The sequence below is a fragment of the Ptychodera flava genome, chromosome 8, assembly GCF_041260155.1.
Source record: "Ptychodera flava strain L36383 chromosome 8, AS_Pfla_20210202, whole genome shotgun sequence".
In the NCBI taxonomy this organism is placed as follows: domain Eukaryota; kingdom Metazoa; phylum Hemichordata; class Enteropneusta; family Ptychoderidae; genus Ptychodera; species Ptychodera flava.
In genome coordinates, this window is record NC_091935.1 from 38,321,822 (window position 1) to 38,334,892 (window position 13,071).

The following is a 13,071-nucleotide window of genomic DNA, read 5'->3' on the forward strand; positions in this document are numbered from 1 at the left end:
GAGCAAATAACTCTTTCTGGCATAATGACGGTCACACGTCGTGACTTACAATTACACAAGGCAATAAATATGACACTACGGCCGCTCAAAAAAAATTAACATGATCAAACTTTTTTGACCACCTCAGAGTGTAAACATCTTCATATTCCCAAGCAATATTTTTGCCAAGGACTAAATATTAACACTGCTTGTGTAAATTAGCTGGGGAGCTAAATGGAAGCTGACAGGCTGATGCTATGACCCCGCGATCAAGTTACGCTCCCCTTGTCAACTGTGAAGGCTCAATTGAGTGGACCTGCCAATTGGGAAGCGCTAACAGTTTATGCATCCTTCTGCCCAGCTCTGAGTTAAAAGCAGTCGGAATGCGCACAATAATAAACACTGGACACAGCTTAGCACATGTGATGGGTATATACTATAGCCACAGAGTCAACAAAATATAAATAATAGTGGTACAAGTCTGTCACTATACACATAAGTGGCATTCCACCACTGATTAAGGTCAGCATACGATGCCATTATTCAAAACCACTTTCAATCTCTCTCTCTCTCTCTCTCTCTCTCTCTCTCTCTCTCTCTCTCTCTCTCTCTCTCTCTCTCTCTCTCTCGTTCTAGTTTGTTTCATATGTGGCTAAAATTGTATAAAACACCTTTTCGAAGGGTCTCCTAAAAAGATTGCCGATTTCAATGAGAAAATGCTGGTACATTTCATAATATTCACGAGGCTGAGTACGCAAGCAAATCTTTGCTTGACTTCAGCATACCCCAGTTTGACGTTGTTTGTGTGTGGTCCACAGCATATTGCATATGTATGTACATAGGCACACATCACAGGCATTTGCCTACTTCATGCCATTTGGTACTTAATAAAATTCACTGATATCTCTCATAAATGTAAACTGCTTCCAATATGTAATATCTGCTCGCTTTAGTAGTAATATGCACATGCCATTCCAATTTTTTTTCCCTTTCGCCCTGGGATTACTTTGATTATGGTTCAAAGGGGTATTCATAGAGCAGATAAGGCTCCGTTTCTCAAATTACTCACTTGAAATTGAACCACAGCTTGGCCCACATTCACTTTGGAATGGCTTACACAAGACTCTTGACATGTACTCATTACCATATAAATAGAATCCATGGTAGATCACATTTTCAGATGGTGGGGGGGGGGGGATTTGAAGCCTAGATGAAGTTGTCACATGTGACATGGAATCACCCTTTGTTCATGGGTGGTCAGTGGCAAGCACCACACAAATAATCACTGTTTACTGTGTTTGGAGATAGTACTATAGAAAAAATCAACAACCATATTACGGTGGTCCGGTGTGGGGAAAATTTCAAACAACACATGCATACATACACATATTAGGACACACTGTCACGCATGTACATCCACAATGGGTGAAGAATACAAGCAGCTGGCAAACACATATCCCCCTTCTTTCGTGATGATAGTCAGGTGTAATGGACAGGAAGAAGTCGACAGTGTAAAATTTTCCCGATGGCTTGTCAAGATATCTGGGAGAACAATACCAACCTGGCTGGCATTAAGGAGCTCTGATGGGTTAATTTGGTGCTGCCCGATGAGTAGCTGGGCAGCAGTGCAGTTATTGGGTATATATCTCTTGGATCAAGCCCTTATGATCCATGCATGATCCACAACCGCAAACCATTCTGACTCCTTTCACCATCAGCCCAAATCACACTTTTTAACAAACCTAAAGTGCCTGCTTGCCAAGCTACTCACAGACACCTAACTGTCCATGAAAATCCTGCCTAGCACTGCTTTGGAGGAATGAGACAACTTGCAGTTCGCATCAACTCAACACATCACAGAGAAAAGTCATTTAAAGATGTTTACTTTTGTCAACTGCATGAACAGACAGAGAAGAGCAACTAGCCATCCAATCGTGTAAACAAATTTTGTCCACCTCTAAATACCTGTTCACACCTGCACTCTACTGGACGGCTCAAATAAAAAAGTCAAAGTAAGTTACAATCCACAGGCATGCAGGGCAGGAGACCTAATTGTTGTTAATTAGAAGCTTAACAGGTGTACTCTCCACTGTGAGTGTGTGTATTGTGGCGCTGACTGAGTGTGGTCCCCCCTAAAAGCAAGAAATCAACATCCTTTTCATGGCTTTCTCCACCTTGAAATACTGTTTTCTAAAAGAGTGGAACTCCAACATTTCACTAATTAGGGACAAATTGTCAGCTCGCTGGTATGTACAAGCATTCAAACTGCGTAAACCAGCTATCTCCGACAGTTCTCACTCCATTACTCTTTTTCCTTGACACAGTTCAACTCAAGTATCGAGAAACACATGCTAGACAGAAAGGAGAACTTACAGTCCACATAGGCTAGTTGGTTTATTTTCAACTTTGCTTACATGCTTGCACCAACACACAGTGGATAAAGCTATTGATTTTTTTTTCACAGTGCCCACTCTTCAAGCTTTCAACAAATTAGCTGTCCCTCATACTGTACCTTCAGATGACTGTTTAGCAACAGTATCTCTCCAAGACAAATTTTCGACTAGAAAATGAAAATCTCCCAGTGTTGACCAAAAAAACAAAACAAAATCTCAATGGGGAGACAGAGAAGTCAAAAACAGACTTTAATTCTTCCCTGAACTAGAACAAAAAAATCATGAAGGAGGGGAGGAGTTTCAGACAAGAAAATCGTTGGTGCCTATCTCATTTTTTGTAATTAGCAAAAATAAGAGAAGCTGCTCAAAAAAGAAAACACTAAGGTGGACTAATTAGCTAAACACTTAAGAACTGATCATTGACTGGCTATGGAGTCAATCAAGCAAACTGAAATCAGCCGATAACAAAAGCCTGATTTCGGCCTCTTCTTTCCATCATAAGGAAAAAAAAACTTCTCTGCCACCTTTTTTAACATGTAAGTCACCTTGTGGGAAGTTGGGCTCAAAATGGACACAATAATAGTACTTAGGGCCCTGTTTAGCAAATTCAAAAAGCAAAAGAGGGGCGCAAAAACTCCCGGTCTTAATTGTAGGTTTAAGGGCAGTTCTGTATTCTCTAACTATTAAAAGGGCTTTTTCGGCATTGTTGCATTGAACAATGTAGAACACACAACATTATATGGGTAGCTAGCTGAGATGCCGGCTTTACAAAGTGTGTGGTGAATTCAGCACTGCCCCAGAAGAAAAAAAAGATCGCAACAAACAGAATGAACCCGGTGCCATGTGTACAATCTCTGGCACGTCTCCCTCAGCACCAGTCCCTTTTTCTATCCCCCATACTGACAACAAAACCCGGGACTCTTTTTTCCTCTGTGGGCTGATCATGTTTGTGAAAGAATGGCACATCCCTGGAACCCCCGTGGTGCCTGTGTATGCCAGCGTGCTTTTTGGATTTTCAAACTTTCAGTCTCCAAGTTGATACAATTACAACTGGTGACATGTAGCAACAGTAAGCCATGATGTCCACTTTTCAAATGTTCAAGACATGGGAAGTTATCATTTTCACACAGGTTGCAAAAGGTGGAGTTTTTTCGGTGTGTCACAGTAATTAGGCCACCACTGATTCTAACTGTTCAATTCCGGTCAGTCAAATTGGAGACTTAGTTATAAAACAATAGCAAACACACTATAATGCTGTGATATAACAGTTAACAAGTTACAGTGTTTTCTTTGCCAGTGGTATAACTGTCACTATCACTCTCCCACGAAGACACTTCCAAACCAAGCAATACTGAACATATATCCAAACTTGTTCATCAATTAACGGAATCCGCTATTCCCAATTTTCACTTAAAATTGAATGAGGGGAAGTCATTGGCGTTTCAGCAACTCCTCTACCCCCCCCCCCCCCCCCCCCCCACTGTATTTGAGGCATGAGAGTAGAGACGCATGGATGAGTCTAACGCCTCTGTGAAGGAGAAATCATTTGAAAGTTGCAACATGTGTTCTGGTGCAGAACTGTAGGCTGGAACAGCTTTGTCAAGATTGGTTTCCTATGGGTCAGAGGTCAATGGATAACCATCGGATTCAACCATGTGGAGTGACTGCAACTTGTATACAGTGAAAAAACCACCATAGACGTTAAACTTATTGTGGTCTATTGGAAAATCGCAAGCAGTTTGACGTCCTGACCACTGGTAAACTGGGACAACATCAGTACAAGACCAGTTGGCTTGGAAAAATCTTGTTTCCTCGATGAAATTCAAACTTTTGATCATTACAGTTCCTACAGTTAATTATTGCCCAACTTCAAAATTTATGCCCGTCCGACCTCTGACCAATCAGATGGTGCAGAGCCGACACACTTGATTCACTACCCCATTTATCAATTACTGCCGTTCCATGCACCTGATGACCCATCTCTGTGGAGTTCTTTGTAAATACATAAATTCTGGAGGCTGTTTTTGTAAATATTAGTCAAGGGTTGATTTTCCCCACTAATTGGGATTCGTTAGCCCTCAACAGTACTGTTTCTGCATACCCTGTTGTTATCTGCCAGAGACTTATAAAGACTTTCAAATTAAGCTTCCCTTCCTGTGCCTACCACACGCATTATATGCCTGAAAACACACAACGACACTTTCCCTCTCAAATATTGACAGATATACGTGCAGGGGGCGATTTTGGAAGATCAAGTTCATGCAAATATTTTTCCATAAGACTTCTGACCAGACTAAGGGTGCCAAATGCTGTTTGCGTTTGCCCTAAGGGGTTATAGCTACCAAATTCCTCCATGAAACAAAATCATATAGAAGCTTGTCCCAGCCTCTTCCAGCCTCTGGTTATCTGTATACCACTAAACCATTAACATAGAAACCTTGTGTCAACAACCATATCTAAACTTTATATCTACAGAGGAAGAGGTACATGATACAGGAAGGATGGACCAAAAGACAAGGAAAATCATCTCCCTCCCTCCCTCCCTATCTGTCTGGGAGAGTTTATAGACTGAGCAGCTACTAGAAGGCAAATATGCTTTCAGGTGTCTGTCTTGCCCTCCTGGTAGAAAAAAGCTTTTTGTGGAGGATTGGATCTTAAACAGAAACTTGAATCATGTAAAGTGGGTTTAAAAATGTTCGGCTATATCACAGATTTTCTCTGACATTCCCGTATGTACACCACACTTTGAGCTTTATGCCATCAAAAGCTACCATTGCTGACGGGAAGGCTTTGAAAGCATAATAGCAGTTAATGGCACTGTCACATGTTCGCACTGTATACAAGTCGCATCCCACTCTTACATTGTATGCTATATGTTAAACTAACAACTATGAATTTTAGATGTTTCAAAAAAAATAAGTGGTTGACAATGTTTCTTTTTCAAGTTGATCACCATGTTCACATTAATGGTGCTGTCAGAGGCTGCCCTGAGAGTTCCCGCAATCAATGGTAGTTCTGCTGTAGATTTTGTAAAATTTGCACAAACATGTGCGCAGAGTTCCTATCAAGTTTTCAAGGTAAACATCTCTTGCATAAGAGAATGGTATGTTGCCATCCCTTTCAGACATCGCTCCCCAAAGACACAAGAAAACTGGCGAAGGAATCATGGGTTTAATGAGAAACAGGGAATATGCATGGAGTTGCTTTCCCCCATTGCCTTAGAGCAATTAGAAAGCTAATGCACCAATAAGCAAATGAGAACCAGAGACTCGGACCATTGTCACCGAAAACCAATCTGCTAAGCTGGTTACACACGTACCAAAGTTGGGATTTTCGCGGTTCAATGGTGAACTTGATACCGAGAGGAAGCGTTCACAGCGGTTAACCAAAACAACCCAAGCCTCTCTAGACTGGAAACTGGCTTCTTCAAACCCTACCAGTTTTCTTTTACCCCCCTAGTGTGCATTCCTGCCACATGTTATGTAACCTGTGCATCTCCGGTGCATCAAAAAAGAAAGTGCTTTAAGAAATAAAACAGTTGGGTGGTGTAGAGAGAGTGACCGAGGGTTCCTTCCCAAAACATGTCTGGATGAATTTTGGCCCAAAAATCGATGAAGTCACACACAAGAAGATTTTGAAACATTCTAAACAACTTTTTTTTTTGGTTGCAGGCTGCTCCATGCGATGACAGGGCTTGATCTCAGTCGGCGATGACACGACCTTTACCCCTATAAACATGGACTTCTTTTGTCTATGTTGTGAATTCTGGAAATTATCATAGTGGGAATGTCAAGTCAGGAGAGATGAGAGTTACACATTTTTTTCATTGAAAAGTTGTTTTTTTTCTTAAAAAAGAAGGGAGAGAAACACAGCAAAACTTTGGGGAGACATTGATTAAGAAAAATTTAGGAAGCTGACCACTTTCTCAGTGTGGGGCTTATCATATTGCTTTGGCAAGCTGATTTCTCAAGGCCCTCCTTGTTTCAATTACGTCCCAAAGGATTTCATACTCTCAGAGGTGTACATTAGACAGCCATTAAGCGAAACCTGAGCTGAACTGAGCAAAAGCCAGGCGATGGGTTTTTTGTTTTCTTTATACTGAAGAACTCTTGCTTTACTCAGATGTGACCTGTGCGGTTACAGTATATGCCAGCCAGTTCAATTTCCACACAGGGAAGTAAAAGAAGGGTGAAATAACTCTGTGATCCACCCACTTATGAAATTTTCCAATGACAATCTTGAACTTATTAAATTTTAGTATGAAACTGAAAACTTTTTATAAACATATGCATTCAGCATGGCAGTTAAACATACCTCTCCGTCTGTAGGTGTTAGTGGGTGACACTAGACAGTTGTAACAAAAGAAGCTGTTTCCAATTAAAATGAACCATCTTCCATTAAAATCACAGACAGAAATATTCTCTCCAAAATCTCACGAGCATTACCAAAAACGTGAGGATGCAGCTTGCCTCTTTTTACTCTGAATGTCATGAACTAGGCAGACATTAACATCAGCAAATGAACACAGGGAGCTAGTCAAACTTTGACAATTTGGTAGACAATTTTCACTTGCCATTTAAGCCAACCATCCACACAGTGACAGCTGCCGAACTTGACTATATACCTCCAGATTTCAGTACTATCCTATAGACCTCTATGCCCACAGCCAGACCTCTACAGGGGCACACTGGGGTAAGAGGATTTCAAATCACATGATATGGTTACAAGGTAGAGTAAAGGACTGAGAATACCAGTGATTTTCAAGTGCTATCTGTTTTGATGTATTCCTGGCCTATAATAGCAATCAGTTGATACTGTAATAAGTTCTAAAGTTTGATGACTTGAAACTCTATAACATAACTTCAGATATGTCTTCTTTGGATATTTCATGTATGTAATAGTCATGACCAGTTGTGTCAATGGCTTCAAATAACAGCCAAAATTTAAGGGCTGGGGCAGTGGGGGAAGAAACAGAAATAAAACGATACTTTAGGAGATAAGTTGCTCTTTACTCACCCCAACTGGAATATTGGATGGAAGCGAGGTAGATGAATGTGCAAGCAAAAACATATCGTCTACACCAATCCCTAGAGCTAGGAAGGGCAACACCTAGAAATAAAGAAAAAATTTGAAATATGCTTGAATCTGCCATGCTTCACTGCTTTCGAACTCTGGTCAATACTATACTAGATTCATCCAGGTGACATGAACAAAAGATATTGGTCACAAATGAAAAATGGTTACATTTTTCATGTGTCTATGGAAATTGGAAATTTTTTCAGTCAATTATTCAAGCACTGCTTCTTTGTAATTCTTTGAAAAGTCAGAATAAAAGGTGCTGGAGAGATAAATAAAATTACCAAAATTTTGACTTAAAACATACATTTCTGCCTGTTCTTGCAGGCAGAGTGCTATTTTAAACATGTCAATACCAGTGTCTTTGCATATTAGTGCAAAAACTGTGCATCAGTAAATGGTCTCTGTTAACAGGCAACTGAACCTGGGTGAAACTACTTCATTGAACACTTTCAAATGTAAGACTTTCAGCAATAACTCACCTGTGTGGTAGATGCATTGAACTGAATTCCAAGCATTGCACACACAGCCAATCCAGCAACTACCGACGTAGCCACTAGCAACACTCCTCCCAACCCGACGCCACCTTGTGATTGGACACCATCACAGAACTTTATCATGGTGATGCAGGCATAGATCAACTGATAATGTGAAAAGGTGAAAAAAATTGAATCAAAACATGGGGAAATTGCATTCTTACCCTAAATTATATACTAAACTAAGAGCAGAAACTTTTGTGAGATCAGTTACTTTATGTCAGATGCCGTTCACATCAACTCGTCAAACCCATCATATGGATGCATAACAAGTATGACCTACATACAGTGTAGTACTTGCAATCTTAAGACATACTTGCCTCTTCAAAAAAGATTGGACATGGTGCATGGACTGATTTGCTGGATATACATAACGTGAACACAAGAAAGCTTGATGAAAATTATTTGAGAGACTTGGTGAAAACACAGTTATATTTGGACACTCACCATGACAACGTAACCTGCAGCCACCCTGGTCACGCTAGTCTGGGAGAACTCGTCAAGCAGGTCGTTAAGGGCTGTTTCAGTAAATCCCAGAATCTCATGCTTTGCAGTTGAATTATTGGTTGAAAGGAGAACCTACAAAAAATATCACCTCAAAATTAGAACTGGAATATGATATATACAGGACAAAGCAAACAACTTGGTTCATCTCATTCATGACCATCCAATCATTCTGTCTTGTCTTTGATAAAATGAAATTCTTTTTTTTTATCATTTTTATAATTTCAAAATCTCTTCAACATCTTCATGTAAATTTTCAATTTATTCTTTGATTTTACACATCTTCAAAATGTTTTTGTTGCAAGTTCATAAAGTAAGATCTCTCACTTCATTGCAAAGTGACTCAGTGTGTGTTTGTCTCTAAAGGTTTGCTTTTCTTTCCTCCACCCACACTTTTCCCATGATCTGCACCAGCTGGCTGCCAAAGCTCTGCAGACAGAGCTGACCAAATAATCTATGGTCAAGGTCAGGGTCTTTCCTTGGGAAACCTGGCTGAAGGAGTTTGCTGGGTTTTTTTCTACACAATGACATATCCCATGAAATTCCAGACTCTTTGCCGGTTGGCTCCCACCACAATCCTACCCTGGAGGAATTGGCCTAATTATACCAAGTAGAAAACCCAAGAGACTTTGAAACAAAAATTTGAACATTTATCTGCACTGGGCTAGTCTTGTGGGTGTTGTTTTTCTTTCAGGGGGCTGGCAAAGGGGGTCTATTTTAAATGCTAATTCCAATTCCTTGAAACAGAAGGTAATTGCCGCTAATTAATCTCTTCCGTGAAAGTCCTCTTTAATTAATTTATACCTCCTGCATCTTAGTGAAGAGGTATTTCTCTGAAAGTCTCCCCTTTTGACTTTGACAACATTGTCTCATGAGCCCTCTCCCTTCTTCAGTTTGTTTTTTACTTTCATGTGTCATGATATATGGTTTTTTCCCTTTCTATTTACCAGTTTCATCTTTTGTGTTCTTTCCTTGTATGTGTGTGTGCCATAAATTAACATGCGCAAACATGCCCTTCCTTAGGCGGGACTTCAACTGAAGAATCATTTAAACTTAACTGTCAACTCATTGTCTCCTGGAATAATTAGCAGCCTTAGTTACCACGCTATCTTAACTTGTTACAACCTGACCTAAAATGGTCAGGCCCATTCCATGCATAGTTATGGATGATACCACTTTAATTCTGTAAATCACAGGGGGGAAAGGGGCACACATGAGGGTGTATATTAGACTGATATCACTTACCTCTGTAAATTTTCTCTGCCACTCTTGTAGGACAGCTCTTGCTTTCTCAGCTGTCCAGTCAATACTGTCAACTTTTATATTATTTCTCCACGATTCATACATCTGTTTCTCTCCTTTAAGTTGTACAATAGTTTGAAGGGCTTCCCCGCTACAAAAAAGAAATGAAAAAGAATGTATGCAGTTTGTAATTTTTTGTAACAAGAAGCTAAACACTGGTATACAGAGGCACTACTGGACCACCAGTAAAGATATCTCTTACTGTTGACCCGGTCACAGAGTTGCAAACCCTACTTGTTGACGACAACTGTACAAATTTGCAGATTGGAACATTTGAAGATGTCAACATGTTGACTCAAGAGGGCTAATGCAACTTGCTTTTTCTTGCATATGAAAGTTGTCAAACAATTACAGATGGCTGGCTAATGTCACTAAACTTTGTCACATACATCTATTTGAATTGCTAACTTCGCACTCTTTTTCTTCAGCTAACATACCAACGCTAATCAACTTCAAAGCACAATAGCCTCCCTATTTCCATGCCTATGTGCAAAGTTTTCAGTCCTGTTTTCTGTTTGACTAACGAAGCGCAGACCGGGGCATGCCTGAGTTTTGGAGAAGATTCCACGGAGATTCAAATGTAAATATCTCCAGCAAACAAGCCGACTGCGATGGTCCTTAATGCCAGACAAGTGTCTTAGTCTATCTTACCCGACACGCCATAAAAACAAAAGCTAGTGACGCAAAGAGGGCGATTTGACTTGCAGATTACAAGGGTGCTTGTTTACTCTGAAAATTTCTACAAAAGGCACCAAAAGCTGCATGAATGGCCAGTGAGTCAACTGAATCTTAATTTCCTTCAAATGAGCCCCTCATTATTGCTTTCTTTTTCACGGTGGGTTGTGCAATCAAACATTTGCATATGAATGGTACATTTATCATCAGCCTTGGCCTTGTGTATGGCCACCATGCTATCATGGGAAAAGTAAAGGCAAAAAAACGAAAGTTTCTGGTTTTAATCTTTTTCCTCTTTTTGGGAAGGGGGGGGGGAGCAGTGGGGATATAGTAATTGAGAGAAGAAACACTGCAAACAATATCACTTGTTGATAGTTATCATAGGGAGAGTGATTGCAGAGGAAAAGAGTTAAATAGTGAGGACCTCTGGGCAGTTTACTTCATTCTTTCAATGAGTTTTGCTAAACACACAAGCGTTCAAGAAAGCACACAATTGAATGAATTATTCAGATGGACTCTACTATTTTCTTCTCAACAAACAGAAAAACTCACGCGGGCCTGTTGGAACTTTTTTGTTTTTTTTCTCTTTTCTTTTTGGTTCATCAGCTAAAAAGTTGGGACCAGTGAGTCATCCTAAAAACATCTTGTGCAGACTTATGGCTTCGCTAGTGTGGAAATTTACAGGGGTTATCGGCGGCTCTGAAAACCAGAATGTGTATGCATTGCCGTAATGTACCGGTACAGTGCGGACAAGATATTGTCACAGCTTGGAGCCTGATAACAGTTCTGTAGAGATAGACTTTGCTCTGATTGTCCTGTCCCATGGGAAAAGGAAAGTTAATGCCACACGGTCATGATCAAAGTTCGGAGTTCTAGAGCAATGACTTGCAAAAAATATTGTACACATATTGACGGTCATTAAGGGAAAAAAGTGTTAATTACCTTAGATTGGAGAACTTGTATCATTACGTAGCAATGAAACAGAGGAGGTTTAAAGCTGTTGTAAGTATATAAGACTTCAGAAATGTTAGTCTTGTTAGTGGAAAATGAGTTTCTTGAAAGAAACATTTCAAACTCAAAGGGTACGGCGACACAAGGGAGAGAAAACCACTTTCATTTCCTGGTGCCCTCTGTGTGCATAGATAAGCAAAAGTGATTTGGTCAAGAGCTGAGGGATGACAGAATGACAGAGAGAGGAAAATAAAGATGATGAGAGATTTCAGGCACAAACATACTATATTTAATGAGTACTAAAATCAAAATGAATCATATTGACATTTTTTATCGGGGGGTGTCAAAGATATAATCATGCATCGAACAGTAGAGCAGACATTGGACTGCATGATGGCTTACCAAACAAATACTTTGAGACAAAGTAAACTTATGTTGATACATTTGTGCAATAGAGCAGACATGCAAATCATCACAAAGTAAAACAAAATAATGGAGAAGCAGCAAGCATAAGACTTATACACTTATCAACACCTGTGGTCCATGTATCCAGGCCACAGCACAATTTACATCTTACTCTTTCAGGGGAGAGCGGTATCAAGCAAAGATCAGGTGTAACACATTGGGAAAAAAATCACAACCCTATCACATTACTTTTAAGTGATAAGAACATCAGAAGTTCCGGTTTTGCCCTTTTCTACGTTAACATAACAAGAAGGAAGGTTTAAGCGCATCGCTGTGATCACTCAGGTTGAACAGAACAAAATATCAGTGACCATCAGAGGGAAACTGCTTCACCTCTGTGGATAGGTGGGGATATATACTTGGGTTCATCACGTCTTTTGTTGTACTGAACAGCTACGGTTGGAGAGTCACGTATGTCCCCGTGCCGTGGAAGGAAACTCAGGTGTGAACTACGGGAATGGTTTAACATCATGTGTCGGCGATAACTCATACGGAAGAACATTACGGGAGCTCACCTTGTGATATGACCCGTCTGATTTTTCTGCACACCACCAACTATGAGTTCTTCTGGCCACGCCATGTATTTGCTGGCAAAGCCTGCACAACCACCAGTTAGCTCTGTTCCAACATCTGGCACCTGTCATCCAAAACAAAGAAGGCACAGGTGGTTTAATTATTCCCTTCTTGACTCTCCGGCCATCACCATATACTTGTAGAATATCCATGCCTTTCCCAAGAGTGGATTCTGTAGACTGTTATTCACCACTTATCATACAAATTTATTCATAAAATCTATTTTATTTTGGTGAGCTGAGGAACAAAACATTTTGCTTGAACAACTGTGAAGAAAAATGTTGCAGGTGAGAGTATGTCAAATTTTGTATTTTTCAAATAAAAGTTGCCATTAAATTCTGTGCTAAATTGTGTTAAGAAGTACCAACGAAAGATCAACAGAATTTTCTCCAACAACTATATAACGTCTACACTGTACCTGTGTATTAGGTACACATTAGTGAAACTGAAAAGTAATGAGGATTTAACTAATTGATGTTGTGAGTTGGGGAAGGGGGGGGCTGGGAAGGCACAAAACAATGAAATTCACATTCTTTATCTTTTTCCCTGGTAACCTGTTAATTTAGAGGTATGAGGATTTTCAATGGTGGCACTTACACCCTGCAGTGTTTTCTAGT

General features: G+C 40.1%; 1 protein-coding gene across 3 annotated transcripts in view; it reads right to left on the reverse strand.

Moving 5' to 3' along the window:
• The window catches only part of LOC139139310 (protein patched homolog 1-like), a 79,242-nt gene that overhangs the window by 18,695 nt on the left and 47,476 nt on the right, over positions 1-13,071 (reverse strand). For all 3 annotated transcript variants that reach the window (XM_070708186.1, XM_070708184.1, XM_070708185.1), the window contains exons 9-13: positions 12,397-12,518; positions 9,734-9,881; positions 8,432-8,563; positions 7,931-8,089; positions 7,389-7,481 (exon numbers count right to left, since the gene is read on the reverse strand). In XM_070708186.1, coding sequence (XP_070564287.1) covers positions 7,389-7,481; positions 7,931-8,089; positions 8,432-8,563; positions 9,734-9,881; positions 12,397-12,518 — 654 coding nt within the window. The remainder of the gene's footprint in view (positions 1-7,388; positions 7,482-7,930; positions 8,090-8,431; positions 8,564-9,733; positions 9,882-12,396; positions 12,519-13,071) is intronic.